General features: G+C 46.6%; 1 protein-coding gene across 1 annotated transcript; it reads left to right on the top strand.

The window, feature by feature from the left end:
* Positions 1-21,386: 21,386 nt before the first annotated feature.
* Positions 21,387-22,223, top strand: LOC119396355 (uncharacterized protein K02A2.6-like). Its single transcript, XM_037663581.1, has one exon. The coding sequence runs from the start codon at positions 21,387-21,389 to the stop codon at positions 22,221-22,223; it is 837 nt and encodes a 278-aa protein (XP_037519509.1).
* The last annotated feature ends 417 nt before the right edge of the window (positions 22,224-22,640 follow it).

Consider the following 22,640-nt stretch of genomic DNA (forward strand, 5'->3'; position numbering starts at 1 on the left):
TATATCAGCGGTACTTGAACCACTGGAGCAAAAAAAATATTGATCTTAAAGAAGTGGGGAAACATGAAGGCCTGCCCAAAGCAATAAAATGTAATTTTTTCAGATATTTATATTAACATTGCCTGTGACACATCCACAGCCGGGAATCACCTGGTTGCTGCTACAGACCTCGGGGCACATTTTGGCTAGCTGGAACGAAACACGCCAAACCGTATGTGCGGTGTGCCACGGGTGTGGTCTACGAGATCCCCCTTTCATGTGGCAAGGCTTACGTAGGTCAGACAGGGCGCCGCATCAACCAGCGCGCCAAGGAACATGAATGGTTGCTAGGCGATGAGTCAGCGTCGTTCCAGAATCTACCCGGCCATTGCAGCGCATGCAGAAACTGTGAACCACGGCTTGAGAAAACAAAAATCCTAAGCAGAAGTAAGGATAGATTAGCTCGCGAACTATCAGAAGGGTTTTTCATCACACAGAAAGGCGACATGTGCGTCAGCACCACATCTATATCATTGCGTGCTAGTGAATTTGAGGTACTAAACAAAAAGTGATAGCGTGCACGAATCCCACCCCATCCTCTGTTCCTCATGAATGCGCATGCGTGCCTGGTCTTTCTTGCTATAAAATGCTGTGCGGTTGTCTCAATAAAAAAAAGTTGGAGTCAGCGCCCGTCCTGTCATATACCTTTATTCTGGTGCTCGTCTAATATAGCGCTACAATTTTAAATAAGAATATATCACCAACTAGCCCCGCAACGTGTTTTGTTAAGTGATAAGTTGCGTATTTAGCCAAGCGGCACGAAGACGCCTTAATATTACGAAGGGCTGAAACGCCAGAATATAAATAGATTGGTTCCTGGTTTCTGTGCGCACCAAGTGTCTTGAATATAACCTTTATAGCAGAAATTAGCGCCCTTAATCTAGCGTAGGCTCTAACCCTTTAGGGTTAGAGCCTACGCTAGATTCTGCTAACATCAAAATTTCCCCATGAACAATTAGGTGTAGAACATGAAATAATATACTAACCAACATCCTGCATAGCACTGCGCTTATGTTCATAACTGCTGTCAAATGATATACACCTAGGGTCTGCAAAAGCCACTTATTCACAGGCGTTGTATTTTTTCCCCACAATATTGAAAAGAGTGACAGTGGTCATTTCCGTGTGTAGCACGTATGCAGTGTTTCATCTAATCCAACAATCATTATCAAGCTAAACTGTACCTGTTGATCAGGACGTGTTCGCCATCCCTGTATGTGGCCGCTGGCTGAAACCCAACTGCTTGCACGGCACAAGGGGCATGCGCAATCCCGAACTTCTGGCCGCACTGGTCCCTCTGGAAAGGGTCGCACGCTTGGTTTCGGCGCTGGCAGCAATCGAGTTCCTCCACCGGCTTCCGTGACTTGACCTCAGCGTCCCTCTTCACCAGGGTGCCTTCGTGGAGGGCGTTCCAGCTGGGTACGCACCCCGTCCTAAGAAGACGTCGGGCTGACTCTGACGCCAAAGATGCCTTATCGAATCTAGAGGGTGTCACGAAACTTGAAGCACCATGGTCGAGGTCCATCTCAGCTGCTGCACTGAGGAAGTTCCCTGCGATTTAGCGAAGTGCACGCACCTGTTCAGTCAGAGCGTTCGAATGCGCGAGCGAACCTCACGAGGTGTTCGTGCGTCATAAAGTAAGATGATGGTGATAATGACGAAGATGATGACCCATTCGATTGTCCTCAATACCAACTCGATGTTACTGCCCAACGGGACAGATTGGCCAAGAAGATTGTTTTTCCAGATTGTTTTTCTGGTAAATTGTTTTTCTGGTAAATAAAATTGAATTGAATTGAATTGAATTGAAGTACATTATTAGATGCGAAGCCACTTTTGCGCTGGGCTGTGTCCGTAGTTCCATTGGCGACCGCCCACCTAGCATAGCCATCTGAGCGCGCGCTCGCGCCAAGGAGAAGTCTTCTTCCTCTTGTTCTTCGACCGCTTTAATGATGATACGTGCAGAGCACTTTAGGGGCCCGGGCTGCCGTATGCTGTTCTAGCTTGGCGTAACGCAGACAAAACCATGTGTGCTGGCATGCGCTGGCGCGTTCGGGTCTGTGTAAGGGCTGGGTAAGACGCTGTGGCCTCTCCCCCTTACACTCTCTCAGCAATCATGTGATGGCGTCGGGGAACGAGATGCTGCAGACGCACGATGAACCCGCGTGGCGTGCTCCAACAAGAGTTTTGGACGTGTAACAGCAACAGCAACGACAGTGAATTCATCGTGTGCTCCACTTGCAAGGACTCGTTAACATCGGGCAAGGTGCCCGTGATGAACGGAACATTAAGTCGACCCATGCGCTGCTTCGTATCCCCGCATGGTTCCCTTTAGTGGGAGATGGTGTAAGTTTGTTTTACTTAGTTATAATAACATTTCAACTTTCATGACTACAATGAATTCGGCGCTCTAAAAAAAGCGTATACCACTGAGGTATCACTCAGAAAGTGTTCTACACTAATACTCGATGAAATCCGGTATTCGCCTCGTGCGCCACCGATGGCGGCGCTGCGAACGGCGCTACGGTGAACCCATGAAGCCCATTAAGCCTTGAAGCCTTGGGTTTTAGGGACAACATTGGAAAGCTGTACAAGCACGCGATAGAAATAAGAGACGGCTAGAGTATTGGTGGTAGAAAACTAGAGAGAAAGGAAAAAAATAAATTGTGGAAAAAGTAAGCACACTCTGCCGTAAGGGGCAGAGAACTGGGCTGTGAATTTATTTTTGTCTTTCTTTGTAGTAACATTGATTTAATCGTAGTAGACAAGGCAATATGCTAACTTAAAGAAAGGAAGGGGGGGGAGAAAAAAGAAAAAAAGGATTTTTCTTATTTTTTTGTCGAGCCTAGTGGAGCCCGTCATAAAGGGGACGCTCACAGCATCCGTCTATCCATCCGGTGATGCGAAGGCGGGGATTCGGCTTTTGTCGTCTGCTAGGCTCTTTCTAAAACAGCAGCAATTTCATTGTAGTTTACTCGCGTCGCTCGGCGTTCCTCGACTACTAGCTGTATTTTCTTCTAATGAGAGTTCTTTAGATGGCTGCTAGCATTACAGGAGGTTAATATATGTTAACATTTAACATATCTTCTATATACCCACAGCCATCGCGGTCAGGATCATGCTCCCGAGTACGTGGCGTCACTCACTAGGCTAGGCGGCGTTGAAATAGCTTACGTGAAAGTGCGAACGTCCCGCAAAGCGAGTTAAAGTGTGTCTACGCGCTGCTTCGCAAGCGAAGTGCGCTCAATTTTACGGCGTATTCGCAAACTTTAGTGTAAACAGGCTTGAGTTGAACGAAAATTCACACTCCAACTCTCAATTGTAGTCATGTGGACCTGTGTGCACAAAACATTTGCCGACAAAATAACTTTGATAACATCATCGACCAGGTGCTTATTGAGGACAACTAGCGTAGATTGGGCGAGTTTGATGGACATTAAAACTTGTTACGCGTACTGTCGGCTCCGAATGGAACGCCAGTAGTGGTGCGCGTGGTACAGTTCTCAACCTTATGATTAGAGATAGATAGGCTCATGCCGTTTGCCCCTCGTGAGCCTCATTCATGCTTTCGATCGCGCAGTGCTGCCTAATTGGGTGTGCGTGCCTGTCAGTGGTGATGACAGGATGGCGCGCACTATACAGTTCCTAATGCTTGAGCAACGCGCTCCGCTGTTCGTGTTTCATTTGACACAGATAGTACAGCTTGGTAAACAGTATGAACAATCAGCGAATGTGTCAAGGACGAGGACAAACAGAGCTCTTTCCCGCCTTTCTTCTGGCCCATTGGCTGGTTATTGCTATTCATTACAGCGCTGTAACAAGACTGAATATCTTAAAGCGAAAGCCTTACATTGCTCATCAAACTTGAAAATTGTCCGTCGGCATCCCGCGTCGGCAGCGTCAACACGAGTGATACAAAAAATTATAACGTGATAGCGTCCCTTTATTACGTCGTCATGATATGAGACCGCCAGAAATTGTGACGTCATAACGTCACGTGACATAATAACGTACTCAAATGACATCGTCGCTTTGTATTGCCTCCGTGATCCGTGCGGCGAATACGGAGGCAATGCAGAATTAGGTGCTGTGCAGAAAGCTTGAAATGCCTCCGATTTTCGAGGCAGTTCAAAACCACGTTTCGTCCAGAAAACATTTGGAGCGGCAGGGAACGAACAATACATCGACGGAAGAAAAAGAACATGGCTTTCGCCTTTGAGTCATCTTAGGCAAACAAGTAAACAATCTTACGCAAATGCATAAGGGGCCCTGTGAGTTTTTAGTACCGTGATCGCACCACGCGCTATTAAGAGCCGACCGTTGAGAGTGATTTACACTATTTTATTGCAAATTCATCTTATTATGACTTTCGATTCGAAAGCTTTGTATTTCGTATATATCAGCTTCGTATATGAAAGCTTCGTACATATCAGCGTGCGACTGGATCGCAAGATACGGCGCTTTTCTCGTGCTTGGAGCTTGCCAGGTGGCGGTCGATTTCCACCTTCGCAGTACACGTTTCATGCTAGTAGAAATGCAAGGGCTTTTTTGTTGACTGAAACCCGCCTTCTGTACCTTAAATCAGCTTCCCATTTTGCCATATCTTTTAGTGATTACTCTCGCTTTCTTTCTACTCGTGTCGCATAGCCCAGTGTATATATCTCCATATAGAATTTGCCAATTCACATGTAGTAAGTTCACACGGTGAACCAAGGAAGGGAAAGTTTAGGGACTCGTTTATCCTTGTTAGACATAATATTAATGGGAACTAACAGCGAATACTGCAAATTATCTGCAAGTTATCTTTTCATGCACTTTATTTCCTTCATATTTATATCATAATGACTACGAATAGCATTCCTCTTCCTTGGCATTATTGTCTGTGAGTTCTCATTAATATTCACACGGTGAAGGCACAAAGCAAGCGTGAACTGTGACGTTTTCTTCGTGCAGTAGAAGGTGAAATTGCACATTGTTTCACAGAGCAGCGGTCACTCATGGCACCAGAGTTTATACTCTTATCTTTTCTAAACACCCAAGAAGGTTGTAGTGGTAACAACTTTATTAAAAATTCCGGCAAATTTGTGGCCTGGGCCTAGGCCGCCCCTGAGGATGTTTTTGATTACAGCGGACCGTTTCAGCCGTAGCAACTAAAATCTGGCGTCAAAACTTCTGAACGCCAGCGCTTTTTTAAAAATGAAAACCAGAAAGTACTTTTACGGTCTTTTTAGTTGTAAATGCGTGATTACTCGGTAATGCGTATTACTAGGTCACGTAACGTATCATTCCCCGAGGCTCACAAAAATCCCAATATTTAACCACAAAGACGCCAGGTTCCCACAAGAGAGAAAGAACCCCAGATCTAGGAATACATCTCCAGGGTTGGCATCACTGCGTCTGTAGTACACGTTGGTTTCTCTCAACATCGAACCCTTCAAAATCATGGTACAGCAGAATTTACAAGCATGCATCGCCTAGAAAGAGTAGTTTCAGCGCTTCAGAATTGTATCAGCAGAGCAGTTTAAGCAATGAAGCACTAGTCAGGCAAAACGGCTAGTCATCTCACCCTTTCATATGTGGAACGTTTATTCCTCACGTGTGATCAATGGATGCTTTTCTGTTTCATTATTGCAGTGAAAAGGAGTGAAGATAAGGAAAAATTTTAACACGAAAGTGTTTTATGCAAGGGTCCACCTACACATCAGTGACGCAATTTTTGTCCGGTATACACACGAAGAGATGACAAATTAAAACCAGAAGAATAATGGCGTCTTCAGCTGGTCGTTTTGGAGCGCTCTAGCGCGCTCTCGCAGACGGCATCGCGTTCGGCTCGTCGAAAAGGAGGGCACGCCTCGCATTCGGCTGCTTCTTTTCGATTGCTCTTCTCTCTCGTCAAGCGGTCTCAGCTGCTTCGAGCCCTTTCGACGGAGCAGTGCGAGCGCTTCTGGTCACGTGATTGCACAGAGTGGTAGTTGTCACGTGATCACACACGTGATCACGTGACGAATTATGGCGTAGTGAGCACTTAGCAAGTGTACTTGCAGAAGACATTCTAGGATAGCTTGAAACGGCCAATGTTACGCGCACAGTCGTTCGTTTCCCTACGGCACGGTTGAGGCATGCTCCGGGAACCGAAGCCAGGCTAAGAATTGAGAAGGCGATGCGCACTGGGCCCGCTTAAGCTGTCACATTCTACTCTTGAAAGCGAAGCTCAAGTGTCCTCCACGTTTTTTTTTTCTTGTTTCTTGGAACGGTCCATAACATTGTGTTATTGGCTGCATCTGTTTAAGTTCATTCCTGCTTCTGTACTAGATGTTAGATGTCCAGCAGAAATTCGTTAACTATACATTAATTACCTTAACGTTAAGTTGATGTTTACGTTAGGAATTGATAACCAACCATTGTCAACTGGTGCTTTCTTCTGACAAGCAGAATTCGGCGATAAGACGGTTAAAGACGTCCGCCATAAAAGAAATTCGAGAATCCGTTTATGTTGTGCATGCATGTACTATCGCGCTCAGTATTTGCTACATCACGCGAGCCCGTGGCCGAGTGCTCTGCAAGGGTGTACAGTGGCGCCGCTCTTGGCATATTTTCGAGTTATCCGGAGAGAGTGTGGCTGCTCGTGCGAGCACGTATCGCCCCCACTTGCTTGCGTTCGCCCGCGAAGTGATCATTTTCTAAGCTGATATCACCTCAGGTAAAAACGAGGGCGAGGGAGAACGCAAGGGGAGGCGATGCGCGCTCGCAGGAACAGCCAAACTCTCTCCCAATAGCTCGAAAATATGCCAAGATCGGCGTCACTGTGCAATCTTGCAGAGCGCTCGCCACGCGCTCGCGGGATGTATCTCATACTGAGCGTGATAGTACATTAAAACAATTTTGGGCATAGCTCCACCAAATCGAAAGTCGAATCTTCACGACATTTACTGCATAATTTATCGTCATTCTAGCCACACCATATTATTAAAACAGGCACGAAAACAATCATTTAGAAAAGTGGAATTAGTCGTCGCAAAGCGTTCTCAGAAGTTTCATAAAATTAATCTTGCGCCTTCACCTTCTGTTCCAGATTTCATGCTTGTATATGTCGTAACGTGGCGTTTTGCTGCAATATAGGGCAAGCGGACACCCTCTTCCTAGTATGCGGATATAAAGCAATTACAGGTACTTGCTCAGCAAGGCTACCTCCTGCACTCGATAAATTATTCACGGTCTGCGAAATAAGTACAAGTGCACTTCTAAAATTGCACACGGCCTCTCCTTCGGCATGCAGCCGTGAGAGACCAAGCAGGCCCCTATGAATAACACATCGATTAGACGAAATGTTGTCATTTATTTCATATATATAGAAAAATAAATAAAACAATACAAAAAGCAGAAGTTCTGCAACGAGAATAGGATTATGGTATAATGTATAAAAGAATTGCAGTGGCGTTGGCGCTGCCCGGCAGTAGCACCAGCACGCCAAGGCCATACGACTCCAACACGAAAGAGGTCTCGGCAGTCTCCAAATCGCTGCCAGCTGTGCGAGTTTACGGAGACGCACGGCCGGGGCCTCGGAGTCGTTGAGAGAGTCGACCCCTGCAACCAGTGCGGCCTCTCAGCAAAAGCTCGTAGCAGGCGTCTTGGGGAGCGTGTAGTCCATAGCGACCGCCATGGAAGACGACGCTCAGCTCAGGACCTCGTGGACCCAAAGACAGCCGACGGAGTGGCTTGAACGAAGTCATATCCCAATTAATGCGCTCACCCAATACGTCTCTTTCGCTGTCGCCGTCACCGCTGTGCTCGTACAGGTGTATGTTTCGGAAGACATCAGTCACGACACAGGACCACCCACTCGCATGTCCTCCGGCTGGTCGTGTCGTTGTATGCAGTTCCATCAAGCCCTGTTGGCTTCGACAGCGTTGCCGAGCTCCTTTCCTTTGCTGACGTCTGCGCGGCCCAGAGGAGGGAGCGAACGGGGCCACTGGTCCACCTCTCGCGTCGAGACGAAACAAGAGGAGTTTTCGCCTGGAGTCGCCGCACCGAAGAGCGTGTGCAACTGAAGGCCTGTTGGCCTGCCTTGCGTACCGACTCGCTCTCGTCATAGCTCGCCGATTTGTGCTCAAATTGCTTCTTGCAGGACGTTATCGCCGCCCACCTCTTTTGGTGTTGAGAAAAAGAAGCTTCCAGGCACGCGCTGTGGTTCCGTCGTCATCGGCTTCTGTATCTCACACTCGGGCATAACCTGTCGAAGAAACAGAAGAAAAATAAGCAAGCACTAGAAAAATAATTGTTAAATGTTCGAAAATGCACGAAGCTTTTTATAATAAAAGTGGCAGCCAGGCGCGTTCATATCCTTTGTTATTCCTTGCAGTAAGCACTGGCTTCAGTTTCATGTATTATAGGTAGTCCGTGTACAAACCTTGAATAAGCGCTTGATGTATGCATTTGTGAGTATAATCTATTTGGGATGGTTGACGGAGTGCAGACGGGTTATTAGGACTTGTCGAACAACGCGTAACATCTCTCTCGTATTAAAATAAAAAATAGTTCGAACAGTTATTTGACGCCAAATGTAAACGCTACCATGGCGACAGATGCCTTACCGGCTAAAGAACATGTATTTATATATGTAAATGTCCAGGAATCCTAATGTATTCCCAGAAATGGGCTGAATTGTTTCAGCTGAAAGGCTCATCTCGGACAGCAATACTTTATATAATTTTTGAAGCTCGTTCTTGCCGTCAGTGGCGAAATTCAAAAATTTTTTTCTTCCCAAAAGCAATAGCGCAATTGTAAAACTTGCCATATAAGAAGAACTACTTATTTTGTTTCGATGGAGGTAGAAAGCTGATTTTTAATAGGAGCATCACGTGGTCTAATTTGCGTCTCAGTGTAGGTCGAAATAGTGATTTCCTCAAATTTGTGATTTTTTCTCGTAAGCTTTAGAAGCATCAGGGGTCTGAAAATATTTTTAAGGCAAAATATACCTTCGACAAAGTAATTATTCATTACTCAGATATTCATACATAGTGCAATATTATAACAGAAAAAATACAAACAAGGAACGCTTTGGCAAATTTTCTGGAGACGCATACGACTGGAAAATTGCAGTAATAATATTGAGCTTCGACCACCTTTGACAAACGCCTTTTGTACATTTGGTATTGAAACCAGAAACGATACTCTCAGAATAATGATTATGACAAACAACACTCCGATGGTTTTCTGCGAAATCCAGAAGGCTCCCACGTGGATCAAACGTTTTTTCTCTGCGAAATATTTTAGCAAGTCACTCTTTTCCTGGCAATAAATCAGCATGACGTTTTTTTCGAGAACAATTGAGATGGTCGCCAAAATAGCTGGGACGTTTTGCATAGAATCACGCCACTCGAACTTGAGAAAGAGGGCACCGTCTTACCGGATGTGACGTTGCACAGCTCTTTCTCGGCTACCGAACAAATCAGCTCATCGGGATACAAAGCCTGCTTAGGCCTAGTTACCTGTCTTGCAATGCTATCTTGAGCAGTGTGCCTAAACGACATTTTAATGGCTTGCTGCAACCAATGCAAGGCCACATCTCTTTTGACCAGATTTGAATGACCTGAATCAAAGCTAAGAAGTTCGTTCTCTCTCCTAGGAAAATATTTCCAATAGAGATGCTCAAAACAATTTGAATCTCCTAGAACTTGATCACACCACCTACAGGCTTTTACAAAGTAAACTGGAACGCTTGGAGCTGATTTTCAACAAAGATAACACGATGTCCAGTCTGCAATGGTCACGTACCTCAGGAGCACAGACAAGGTAATCATCAACATACCTGCAACAGGCAGCAGTGCGGCAGACAGTAAGAAATGGAATTTTTAAAGGCAGGCATGATAACTTGGATATATTTGCTTTGCAAGCGTATATTGTGGACGGCGAAGTGTTTAACTGATGCGCAAGATGGACTTTTTGGTTTATGCCGTTCTTTTGGTTTTTTCCCTTTTTTTCTTTCTTTTTGTGTCGTGACACCCTGTGTGTGTCTTTTTTTTAATTGTCCTTTCGTCAAGTTCCTCACAGCGCGAACAGTCATGAAGACTTGGTCTGCGCTCTCTCCCCGACTGCCTAAGGCCGAAGGACACGCCACCCTAAATTTAGGAGGTGCGTAAGAGAGAACGGTAGCACGAAAAGTTTGCTGAGCTCTGCCGACGCTGTTCCTTACGCTAAAACTGTGATCACGAACGCCCGTCGCAACCATGCTTTGCCTGTTCGTGTACGGGCACTTTGTAATCTGTTACTTAACAGCGCCTATGCTGAAACTTCTGCCCGCACTAGATCTGTGAAAGTTGCTTGGTGTAGCTGTCTGCCAGGATGATACGCATATCAATATTTTTTCGCCTTTTGAGTGATATTGTCATTTCTTTCAGTTGGATGTGCTACAAGAGGAATACACGCAGTTACAACACCATAAACAGACAGCCAGAATAAAACTGACATAGAAGATATCTAGCAACAATGTCCCCTAAGATGGCGATTTGCCCGTACATGACAACGATAATATTAATGATTATGATGCACAGCGTAGTGGTACACTTAGGTTGGCAAACTCACTCATGAGTCGACTCACTCAGACTCAGATCGAGCCGTGAGTCTGAGTCCGAGTGAGTCTGGTTGAGGAAAATTTCGGTAAGTCTGAGTACGAGTGAGCACTAAGCGCAAGATATATTTCTTGAGTGAGTCTGAGTCAGCTCCACAATTTTTTGCCGACCTATGGCTCTATCTAAGCAAGCTCAGCAATAATGTCAGCCTTATGTCGGCTCACGTTTATAGTCCCGTATTCTCACGCGCTTTTCAAAGCACAAGAGTTCATACGCCAGCTCAATATTTATTGATCAGAGGCGTGAGTTACGCAGGGGGAGGAGGCTGGACAGGTGACACCCCCCACAAACTCTTTCACAGGTAGTTCTTGGTCAAAATATCTTGCGTGAGTCATATCTTTCAATAAAAATGTTCTTACTTGATTGCAACCACTTATAACTAATATGTGAAGGTACGAGATCAAAGACGCCAAGTAGAGCACCAATTATGCGAGATATTGGCGTTGACAACATGGTTGCAAAAGCTAATGATGGGCTAACGGACTCATCGGTCGACTCACTCGGACTACACTCAGACTCAAATAGATCCGTGAGTGTGAGTTTGAGTGAGTCCGACTGAGTAATATTTTGGTGAGCTTGAGTCCGAGCGAGTCCGGTTGTGAAACGTTTCAGTGAGTCTGAGTCCGAGTGAGCACTAAGCGCAAAATATATTTCTTGAGTGAGACTGAGTGAGCTCCACACTTTTTTGCGGACCTATGGCTCTATCTAAACAAGCTCAGCAATAATGTCAGCCTTAGGTCGGCTAACGTTTATAGTCCCGTATTCTCACGCGCTTTTCAGAGCCCAAGAGTTCATACGCCAGCTCAATATTTATTGATCAAAGGCGTGAGTTACGGAAGGGGGAGGAGGCGGACAGGTGACACCCTCCACAAACTCTTTCACAGGTTCTTCTTTATCAAAATATCTTGCGTGAGTCATATCTTTCAATAAAAATGTTCTTACTTCATTGCAACCACTGATAAATAATATTTGAAGGTACGAGATCAAAGACGCAAAGTAGAGCACCAATTCTGCGAGATAATGGCGTTGACAACATGGTTGAAAAAGCTTATGATGGGCTAACGAACTCATCGGTCGACTCACTCGGACTACACTCAGACTCAAATAGATCCGTGAGTGTGAGTTTCAGTGAGTCCGACTGAGTAATATTTTGGTGAGTTTGAGTCCGAGTGAGTCCGGTTGGAGGTCGAGCACGTAGCACGTCGGCAGGATAACCGGTGGTCATTAAGGGTAACTGACTGGATTCCAAGAGATGGCAAACGCGTGAGGGGGAGACAGAAAATTAGGTGGGTAGATGAGATTAAGAAGTTTGTAGGTAAAACATGGCAGCAGAAAGCACAGGACCGGGTTGATTGGCGGAATATGGGAGAGGCCTTTGCCCTGCAGTGGGCGTAGACAGGCTGATGATGATGATGAGTCCGGTTGAGAAAAATTTTAGTGAGTCTGAGTCCGATTGAGTCCGGTTGAGGATAATTCTGGTGAGTCTGAGTTCGAGTGAGCTCTAAGCACAAAATATATTTCATGAGTGAGTCTGAGTGAACTCCACATTTTTGCCGACCTATGGTACACTCCAGAACAATTTGCACCGCCTGGTGATTTTCATTCTGGACCTAACTCTAACTACACCCCTGTTCTTGCATTTCGTCCCCATCGAAGTACGGTCACCATACGCGGGAACAACTCCCGTTTTTGAGCTTCCCCATGAGACACAAGACGGAAGCATGCGCAGGCAATGACGCCAACAGGAATAGATGTATGAGCTGCATGGGGGTCTGCTAGCAACATGGAGGCAGCCAGACAGGTCCCTAATGACCAATTCCGACCTGGTGAGGCCATTTTCATCAGTTTTTTTCACAGACTAGCTCAGAACGTGCTAAGGTAAGCAGATTGCTCAAGGCTTCACTGGTGAAATTAAAACCGGTGGTAGCTTGAAGCACACAAAAATACGCTTTCCAAAGTAGCGGACCTGTAACTCCGGAACAAGCTTGCAGATCGCTTAAAGTTTCGCTACTCCGACCCATGACAATGGCGAACGAGGAGATGCCAACCTGATACCATTGACATTAGCTGTAAAGAAATGATAATAATATGGAAAGGCCTGTACAAAGGGGCATACCCCTGAACAATTACTAACTGTAGCTTACGAAACTTAAACATTTTGTCAACAGCGCGAGCATTCCAACTCATTTGTCAGCCCGCATTCTCACTTCGATACGCGTAGGACGGCATCGACTAAATGCGCAGCTGTGCGAAGTCGTTGAGCCACCACGCGAAATATATAGGCACCATTGCGACAGTTGTTGCCAGCCGCCAAAACAACGAGTGTAGAATGAGCAAGCGAGTGTAGTATTACTAAAGAAATCACAATTTCTTCGCAAAGGCGAAGTAACGAATCCGATAGCAACAAGTTCGACTGTTATACAAATCAAGACTAGCCGCTAACACTTTTGGATCTCGCGCAACTCGACAAAACGCTGGTTTGAGGCAATATGGCCGTTCCAGTGACCGAAGTAGTTTCCATGCTGTCAGTCCTCTAAACGCGAAGTAAGCGTTGCGAGCACAGGAAGTTTACGAGCCGTCTCGTGATGTCTGTCGAGATAGCGTATGCGCCAGCGCTCGTGACAGCGCCCTAATGAGCAAAGTTCGCAGTTACTGCTCGAGCAACGCCTACCCCCCCCCCCCGTCCCTCGCACCGACACTCCTGCGCCCTTCGTCCGAGGAAAGCCGGCCTTGACGTTTCCTCACTCCTTTAGGAACCATCGTCTGCTGTCCTCGCACGAGGGGAGATGTTATTGCATGCACCCTTCATGCGAGTGAGATGGCCGGCTCGTTTCATCTCTGCTTCAGCTGCGTTCGTCCCGAGCGCTTGCGTGCATTCCACACGCGCGTAGAAGACCTGATGCTCGGGGCGCTGTTTTCGAGTTAGACTTCGGAACATGACGCGACGAAAAAAACCGCTGAGAGTTCCCATCTAATCGCTGTGGCAATAAAATTGCTGCCGCGCAATCAACAAACCAAAAAGAAAAAAAAACGGCAGGTCCCACGCCTTCTCGGAATCGGTTTCACGCGAAGCAGTCAGCGAGTAGTTATATGCTGCACATTTTGGCTTTGATGGCAGCGTTACGAGGTGGATTGACGTATTTTTGTGAGCGTAGTAGTTGTGTGCACATCGTGGGTTTACCAGACTCGTCGACTACACAGGCGTTAAAAAGGTAACCTATGGTCTGACGTAACGTCCGCATACACGTTAGAGCCCATATATCAGTATTGTCGAAACGAATTGCACTTTACGGTGTGATGATAAGACTGTCATGCGTAACTTTCCTTAGCCTATTCCTCCTAGGTCAAGCTGCGCCTGCTCAATCATGGGAATAAAAAAGTAATATTTATTACAATGGTGTAAAACGGAACCAACACTAGAAACACAATTGACATTAGCCTGACATGATGCCTGTGTCGTAGGAGTAAATATTAGGTGTTTATTGCTGTGTTATAAAATTAGAAAGCAAGCACGACAACCGCAATTGACACTGCACCGACATTACGCCTGTATAGCGTGTTTTTCCAAAGCAGTTTCTAGACCAGGCTTGGCTCCGTGGTAGAATACCTGACTGCCACGCACAATGCTTGGGTTCCGATTTCTGCTGGGATCGTAATTTTCGTTACTTGCACTCGTTGGGTCAACCCTGCCCATGTCGGTCTTCACGCTCTCGCATTTCAATTACCAATGTCTCTTCCCGCCGTTCCTGGGTAGATATAAACAATCAATCACCTGTGGCGCGTATCCGTATACCGCTGCGCCTGGTAAACGGGTATGTGCCACACCACACGTGTCTGGGGGGAAGGGTTTGACGACGTATGCGACAGGGTTTCAAGTTATTCATGTCATGATCAGACAGTCATATTCGTCAAACCCTCTCACCCTCTCATGCTAATTTAGGTCTACACCAAGTTAAGGAGGCGACCAAGAGAGCACCCAGACGTAGGCGTATAGATAGATAGATAGATAGATAGATAGATAGATAGATAGATAGATAGATAGATAGATAGATAGATAGATAGATAGATAGATAGATAGATAGATAGATAGATAGATAGATAGATAGATAGATAGATAGATAGATAGATAGATAGATAGATAGATCGAAACGGCCAAAATGCCTTTCGTTACCTAAGAATGCTTCGCATTTAACGACGTCTAAAATATGCCTGTCATCACTTCTGACAAGATCGTCTCAAGAACAGCGCAAGGCGTTAACCTACACACGTATTTTTGCCGAGCGATTCACAGTTGTGAGATTATGACATAGATTTACACTGCATGCGCCTTGCAAGTGGACTCTTAACAAGGTCAATAACCACATTGTGAACATCAGTCGTCTTCACTAGGAAAAGCAAAATAAACAATATTGCCAGTGAGGTATATGGAAAGTGCTGCTGTCTTAGTGGGTGGTCTGAAAGCTTAGGGAATCACCGAAGTCTGCCCTCTGACTTCCTTTACGCGCAAGCTCATATCCCTATCGTGGAGTGTGATCCCACAAACAATGCCACCTAGACGCAATGCGCATACGGAGAATGATAAAGCGTGCAGAAATAATTCGTGCACTAATTATATTACCCACCATGGCATCTAGTCGCACAAGAAAACACGAACGCGTCTCACTCGAGGACCGGGTATAATTGATTTCCCGATGGTAGGGGTAATGGCTCAACCCCTTATATGTGCAAACCTAAGTGCTTCAATTGTCAAATTACCGTCGTCGTTTGTGTCAAAGCCATCCTGGTCGACGTAAAAATTAAGGCAGGTTCGCACTAGTGTTGCCAAGCCTGAAGGAACAGCGGAGCTGAGCGGCCCTCCGTGTTTCTTTGTTTTTTTTTCTTGCTTTCTTCCGCTCTTTCTGTCTGTTTTTTGTATCTCTTAATTGTCTCTGTTTCTTTCTATTTGTCTCGCTCTCGCTCAAACTTTATTTCCGCTTTCTTCCCTTTCTTTCTCTCTCGCTCTCTCCCTCGCTTCCACTTTCTTTCTATCTCTTTCTCGCTCTCGCTATTTCTTCCACTCTCTTCGTTTGTTTCTCCGTCTTTCCTTCTCTTTCTGTCGTTCTCTGTTTCCTGTCTCTTTTTTGTCGGTTCCTTTCTGTCTCTTTCTCACTCTGCACTCCTTTCTCTTTGTTTTGTTTTCTTTTGTCTCCTTCATCTCTTTCTTTCTCTCTATTTCTATCTTTCTCTTTCTTCGTATCTTTCTGATTCTCTCTGTCTTTCTTTCTTTCTTTCTCTCTGTACTTGTTCTCTCGCCCATTCGAGCTACTGCATCCCACGCCGGACAAATCGGCGCAGCTGGAGAGCGCGCACAGGGCGCATATGTTCGGGGAGCGAAGCAGAAGATGAGGAAGAGGAGGAAGAGGGCGCACCGGCCGAGTTATTGCGTTTCACGCGCTGAAAAGGTAGAGGTCATTCATGATGATGATAGTTCTTGCGAATGCGTAATGGCGCAACGAAAAGAATAAATGCTCCGATGTAGAAGACGTTCTACGGGCAATGCACAATAAGGTAGCGCCGATTCGCCTGCGCATCGCCCGCGTTCACAGAGTGAAAGGTCACTTTTTCGTACTTTCGCAGCCGAGCTGTTAAGCCGAGCTTAATCCGGGAAAGCGACGTTCGCAGAATAGCGAAGAAGGGTGAGCGGCTGTGTGCCTCAGAAATTGCGCATGTCCCATTGCCTACCTCCGGTCCCCAAAAAATGAGGGAACTCCCTTTAACTAGCTGGTATGTACAAACTGCTCCTAGCGGGTATCTACCACGGACATTGGGCAAGCCCCACTTCTGGCCTATGCTATACTAAAAATGAAGAATCTCTGTACAGCTAGCTTAGCCTTTTGCTTGCCAGCAAAACGCCGCCTTTGAGCGTGAGTAAAGGCTACAAGTACCACCCACTTCCTTCGACCTTACCCAAGCTCAATGAGGATGAGCAACGACTCCTTTCTCCTCGCCTACTTTTAATTAGTATACGTACACTGGCTCACGGCAGTGCACAATATGGCATACGGGGTCAAGTCGTGAATATGCTCATAGACGTTCACACTACTGTGCAGTGCCATCCCAGAGACATTTCCGACGACATTGCAAAAAAGTACCCTTTAGCTTGCACAAACACATCTGCTGGCTTAGAAATGCTTTGCAATGCTTGTGTAGTTTGGTGCATTGCGACGGAGAACAACGTAGAAGTTAGCCCCTCAACTCCCCTGGACATTGGTCTTCACGACGTTAAGTTAGTTAAAGACACGCATAGTTTTCTTTCTAGAAAAATGAATTCTTGCAGTTTCAACATGGTGAATTCCGACCGATGGCGAGAACAGCTACCTCATTTCGGTTTTCTTATTCATTCGATTGCAAAGAATTCTGCTTTAGAGAACTCAAATCTACAGACACAAGTAGAGTCTTACTTGGAAGTCTTCACATACAGCGTAGATAAGGGCACTTATAGTATTAGTGACAATGCTTCTCGTCTAGCAACGAAAAACGCAGTCATTTGTATGTAAGGTGCGTGCTGCTGACACTCGAAACGAGCTCATGAAATGGCTTATCCAGCAAAAAAAAAAAAAAAACGAGACGTGACAAACGAAAAGCTTTATTATTAGAACTCACAAAATTTGCATTCAGAAGAACACAGCGCAAAATAATGAAAAACTAGAAAAGAAATCGTGGCCGGCTGAAGCAGAACGGTTCCGTTTAGAATCATGTCACATAGCTTCCGAACAAGGGAATGCCCGTTCTTCGGCTACCTGATCGTGACAGTCGATGGTAGTAGCCAGCAGAATGTGTCAGCAGTAATTTCTCGGAACGCGTGTGACCAGGCAACTTCCATGCGCGCAAACCGTGCCTGCAGCCGACGGTCATAGCACGGTACCACACAAGTCCATTCCGCCCATGTGCAGCTGGTCCCAACGGCAGCGTTGACTGCTTGACCAGCTCAATCAGGTGCAATGGAACATAGCAGGTGCCAGCCACCACCGCCAAAAAGACTGGGAAGCTTCATGGGCGGCACCAGGAATCTGCGGCGTCCGCTGTCTGTTCCCATTGCTGCGATCCTGTGTAGGCCAATGGTGCTTCCTGTCGCCGTTGGGTGGCGTTGAAGGTCTTGACCACCGTTTTGGTGCATACTGAAGCGGTCGCTGCCTGCCAAAGCAAAAATGGAGCTAAAGTGTGGGTGGGGCATCAATTCAAAATAAAACAATAGGTTGCTGCTTAATTGACTTTGAATCACACAGGATACTGTGTCAAAAATTATGCCGCTTTACGTACGTAAAGGACGCATTGATTGTGAGCACATTATGGTGGGCGGCTCCGTATTAACTTTGATTATCTGGTGTTTTTAACCCGCCTCTAACTATATGTACATAGTTTTTTTACAGCGAAAGCTGTTATGAGATCATTTCACCGGCCGTTTTTGGCGCCGTAGTTGTCCGCCGCCGCCGCCGCCGGTGTCGGTAACCAGTATCGCTCGAAATAAGAAAAAAAAAACGAAAGAAGAAAAGAATTCCAGGATGGAACGAGGTTCGAACCTGAGCCCTCTGCGTGGGAGCCCAGTATTCAACCTCTGAGCCATGCCGGTGCTTGAAACTGCTTTGCAAAAAGGTCCTATACAGGCTTCATGTCGGGAAGGAACCACATTAGCATACGCAATATAGCGTGGTAGAAGAGTAAAATAAGCACCTAGCGTCGCACAACGCGAATTCTGTAACCAGGCGTCACACAATGCGAATTGCGCAACGAGTAGGTTGTTGAACGCTTCCAACCCATTGCAAATAATAATAATAATAATATCTGGGGTTTAACGTCCCAAAACCACCATATGATTATGAGAGACGCCGTAGTGGAGGGCTCCGGAAATTTCGACCACCTGGGGTTCTCTAACGTGCACCTAAATCTAAGTACACGGGCCTCAAACTTTTTCGCCTCCACCGAAAATGCAGCCGCCGCAGCCGGGATCCGATCCCGCGACCTTCGGGTCAGCAGTCGAGCGCCATAATCACTAGACCACCGTGGCTGGGCGCCAACCCATTACAAAGGGCTCTGCCATAATTCTTCGTCGTCATCAGGCACAGCATCAACAAAGTGCGCATAAGGCCCTACATGCGCTTAGCAGGTACCACGGCTCTCCGCCGAATGACGAAAAATGGCACAGTGCCTGCTGCGCAACTTCTGAAAAATTACAATGATTTATAGCGTAGTGGGTTCCTCGCAAGTGCACTTGTAGTGGTTGCCAAGGAAGGCCATTAGCGCATGATCCATTTCCTCGGGGTCTCAGTAAAATTACAATGATTTATAGCGTAGTGGGTTCCTCGCAAGTGCACTTGTATTGGTTGCCAAGGAAGCTCATAAGCGCAGGATCCATTTCCTCGGGGTCTCAGTAAAGTTCTGCGCCCCCCCCCCCCCCCGGCTCTCTCCCACGTCAACCTATGTTATACAGCATGGCGGGAGAGGGAAATAGCGACCGGGCGTCACCCAATGCAAATTACGTAACTGGTAGGGCGTTTAAAGCTTCCAACCCATTACAAAGGGCTGAGCCATAATTGTCCATCGTCATCAGTCGTCGCGTCAATAAAGTGCACAGAATGCATCAGAGACGTGTAGCTGGTGCCCCTCTTCTCCGCAGAATGACGAATAATGGCTTAGTAGGTGCTTCCCAACTTCACAAAAATTGTGATTTATGGCGTAGTGGGTACCTTTCTAGTGTACTTGTATTGTAGCCCCAAAAGAGCTTACAACGGCCTCTGGAAACGCCGATCTTCCAGCTTTCGCTGTGACTGTGCTGCGGTTTCAGCGCAGGCCTGGCGTTTTTTGTCACTTCGGCCCCATATAAATCCGTTCACCATGGCGATAATTAAAGCAGAGCCCTCGAGCTTAGCATGGAAGCACCATAGCTGCTATGCTACCAGGGTGGCTGAAAATGTGCTAAACGCGAAACACCATTATCGGTATTGCATAAGTTTGAAACCACGAGCATTAGGATATAGTCTGAGCTCGTTGAAGAATGCAAGTTGAATTTCGTTTGCTGGTTCGAGAACTGAATAGACCCAAAAATTACCTACGCAATAAGTCACTTTTAACTAGAGCGCCACGAATAGACAACACGCAGAAAATAACTGATTACAAAGAGCATACACTGCCACCGTGCTAAAGAGACAGGGCGTGCAACACCGACACAAGAGAGGAGTCAAGACACCACAAACGTCATATCGATAATAGTGGTTGCGCATGCGTGAGCCAACCATCGATTAACCTGCATAAAGAAGAAATCGAGTATCTGAATGGGTATCTATCACGTAGACCTCCACGCGCGCCGGATTGATAGGTTTCCCTATTGCTTGGGCATGCGCGGATATGTTTTCGTGCTTTCTTTCTTTTCCTCAGTTGTGCGCCTTTTCAGTTGTTAGTACGGCATTTGTGATGTCTTGACTTCTCTCTTGTGTCCGTCTTTGCACGCCCTGTCTCTTCAACATGAATGCTCACCAACTAGCTAAGCCCTCTGTTATTTTAAACTGTCAACATGGTTTTATATTTTGACCATATTCAAATAACTAAATGTCCACCCTTGCAATGTATTAATAATATCGCCGCCGTGTATTTAGATTTAGGTGTACGTTAAAGAACCCCAGGTGGTCGAAATTTCCGGAGCCCTCCACTACGGCGTCACTCAATCATATCGTGGTTTTCGGAGGTAAAACCCCAGATATTATAATATATTAATAATATCGCCGGACGTTGACCCTTGGACATGGTAGCGCCTAATATAGGCGAGATGTAACGAGGTTGCCTGCATGATGCGCATGGGCAGAGCTCCCTTAAGGGTTGAGTCGCGCGAACGAGACAGAGACAAAAAGAAGAGACGACAACACACAGACTGATTTCAATCGTGCGCGAGCGCCGTCTGCTACAGTGTTTGCTTAGAGATGCATACGAACCATCAGACTTATCTGTGCAAATAAACGTTCAGAAAGGAGGTGTGACGCTGATCGTCGCGTCGCTGGTTTCGTTGATTGTCGCCTATATTAGAAACTACCGTATCCTGTGGTTGACGCTCATGCGATATTATTAAATGATTGCAAGGGTGTGCATAAGTATATCCATGTGCATTTGCAGATTTCAAACCATCGCAAATGTGCTCATTTGCAATTTTTGCCCCACCTCTTCCTCTTCCACAATGTTAAAAGCCTGTTCAACATTCTTTTTCTTAATACGGAAGAAGTGCTGCAACTATGTGTACAAACAGCATCACTGAACACAGACTACTGCATGCAGGAGACAGTTTTCACTAGCACACGTCAAGAAAATTACAGCTCCAACTTTATGACGTGAAAATATTCTTGAACAGGGAATGGCGCTGGAGCCAACGTTCGGCAAGTGCACTTGTCTTCGTTGCTGCCTGGACGAAGACAAGTGTAACAGCCTCACAAAACCGCATAGCTGCTCGTGGTGCCAGTCAATCTACGGCAAGAGATTTTAGAGGGATATCACGACGAGCCGACTGCAGGGCATCTGGAGTTCACTCGAACTATGCGACAAATCCAAGAAAAATAATATTGGCCTAGCCTGAACGTGGACATCGCGCGCTACGTGAGAAGCTGCCGAGATTGCCAACGTCGGAAAACACCACCTACAAGGCCCGCCGGCCTCCTGGAAGCAATCGAACCACCGGAGAAACCATTCCAGAAAATAGGGATGGATCTGCTTGGCCCCTTTCCGACGTCGACGTACGGGAACAAGTGGATAGCGGTAGCATCAGACTACCTGACACGCTACGCCGAGACAACGCCATTACCGTCCAGCAATGCAACCGAGGTCGCTAGCTATCTCGTGAACATCGCGCTCCGTCATGGCGCACCCGAGGTCCTTATCACCGACAGAGGTACGATATTCACTGCAGAGCTCACGCAGCAGATCCTACGCTTGAGCCACACTATGCATCGGCGAACCACAGCCGACCACCTGCAGACAAACGGCCTCACGGAGCGTTTGAATAAGACCCTCGTCGACATGCTCGCTATGTACGTCGACGTCGAGCAGAAGACTTGGGATGATATTCTCCTGTACGTTACGTTGGCGTACAAAACCGCACCACAGGAGAAAACAAAGGTGACACCTTTCGAGCCTGTCTTCTGCAGCCCAGTAGCGACCATACTGGATGCGATGCTGCCGCACGCCGACCACGAGAGCATGCATGCTGACGTCGCCGGCTTTCTTCAACGCGCCGAGGAAGTCCGCCAGCTCGTTCGAACGCGCGTCAAAGAGCAGCAGCACACTGACACCCGACTCTATAACCTACGACGACGACACCTAGAGTACGCGCCCGGTGATCGCATTATGGTGTGGACACTGATTCGCCGTCGGGGGCTGAGGGAGAAGCTTCTGCGCCGGTATTACGGACCCTACAAGATAACCCAACGACTCGGGCCTTTGTCTACGAAATTGTCCCTGATGGAGTCACACAATCCCAACGGCGACGCGCGACCTGAAATAGTCCACGCCGTACGCCTCAAGAAGTTCTTTGAACATTAGCGGACTAAGATATATTGTCAGCTCCTAGATCTCGCTGTATACTAGTTGCATTTTGTTCCATTTTGTCAATCTGGTTGCACTATCTTGCTTTGTTTGTAGTATTTTTTTTAGCGTCGAGACGATGCTCTTTTTCACGGAGCGGCAATGTCAGGTGAGTTTAAAGGAAGCGAGACTGGAATGTCTCGTCGGCTTCTTTAACCGCTTCAACACTGTTCTTCGGTGTTGAAAGTCGTAGGAATGGTTTCTTTACGTTTTAACATGAGTACTTCACACATAAAGGGAGTAGGCCATCGCGCTTTCAACCAATATTGAGTAAGATGTCGACGTTACGATTGCGTATCCTTCATACGAGAGTTAACATTGACAATTGTTATGTGCCACGGACAGAATTGCGAGTCATTATTGGCTCTCGTATCT

This window comes from Rhipicephalus sanguineus, chromosome 1 (assembly GCF_013339695.2).
Source record: "Rhipicephalus sanguineus isolate Rsan-2018 chromosome 1, BIME_Rsan_1.4, whole genome shotgun sequence".
NCBI lineage: Eukaryota > Metazoa > Arthropoda > Arachnida > Ixodida > Ixodidae > Rhipicephalus > Rhipicephalus sanguineus.

What these genes read in the sequence shown, in the direction of transcription:
- LOC119396355 (XM_037663581.1), top strand. Translation starts at nt 21,387, where the DNA reads ATGGATCTGCTTGGCCCCTTTCCGACGTCGACGTACGGGAACAAGTGG.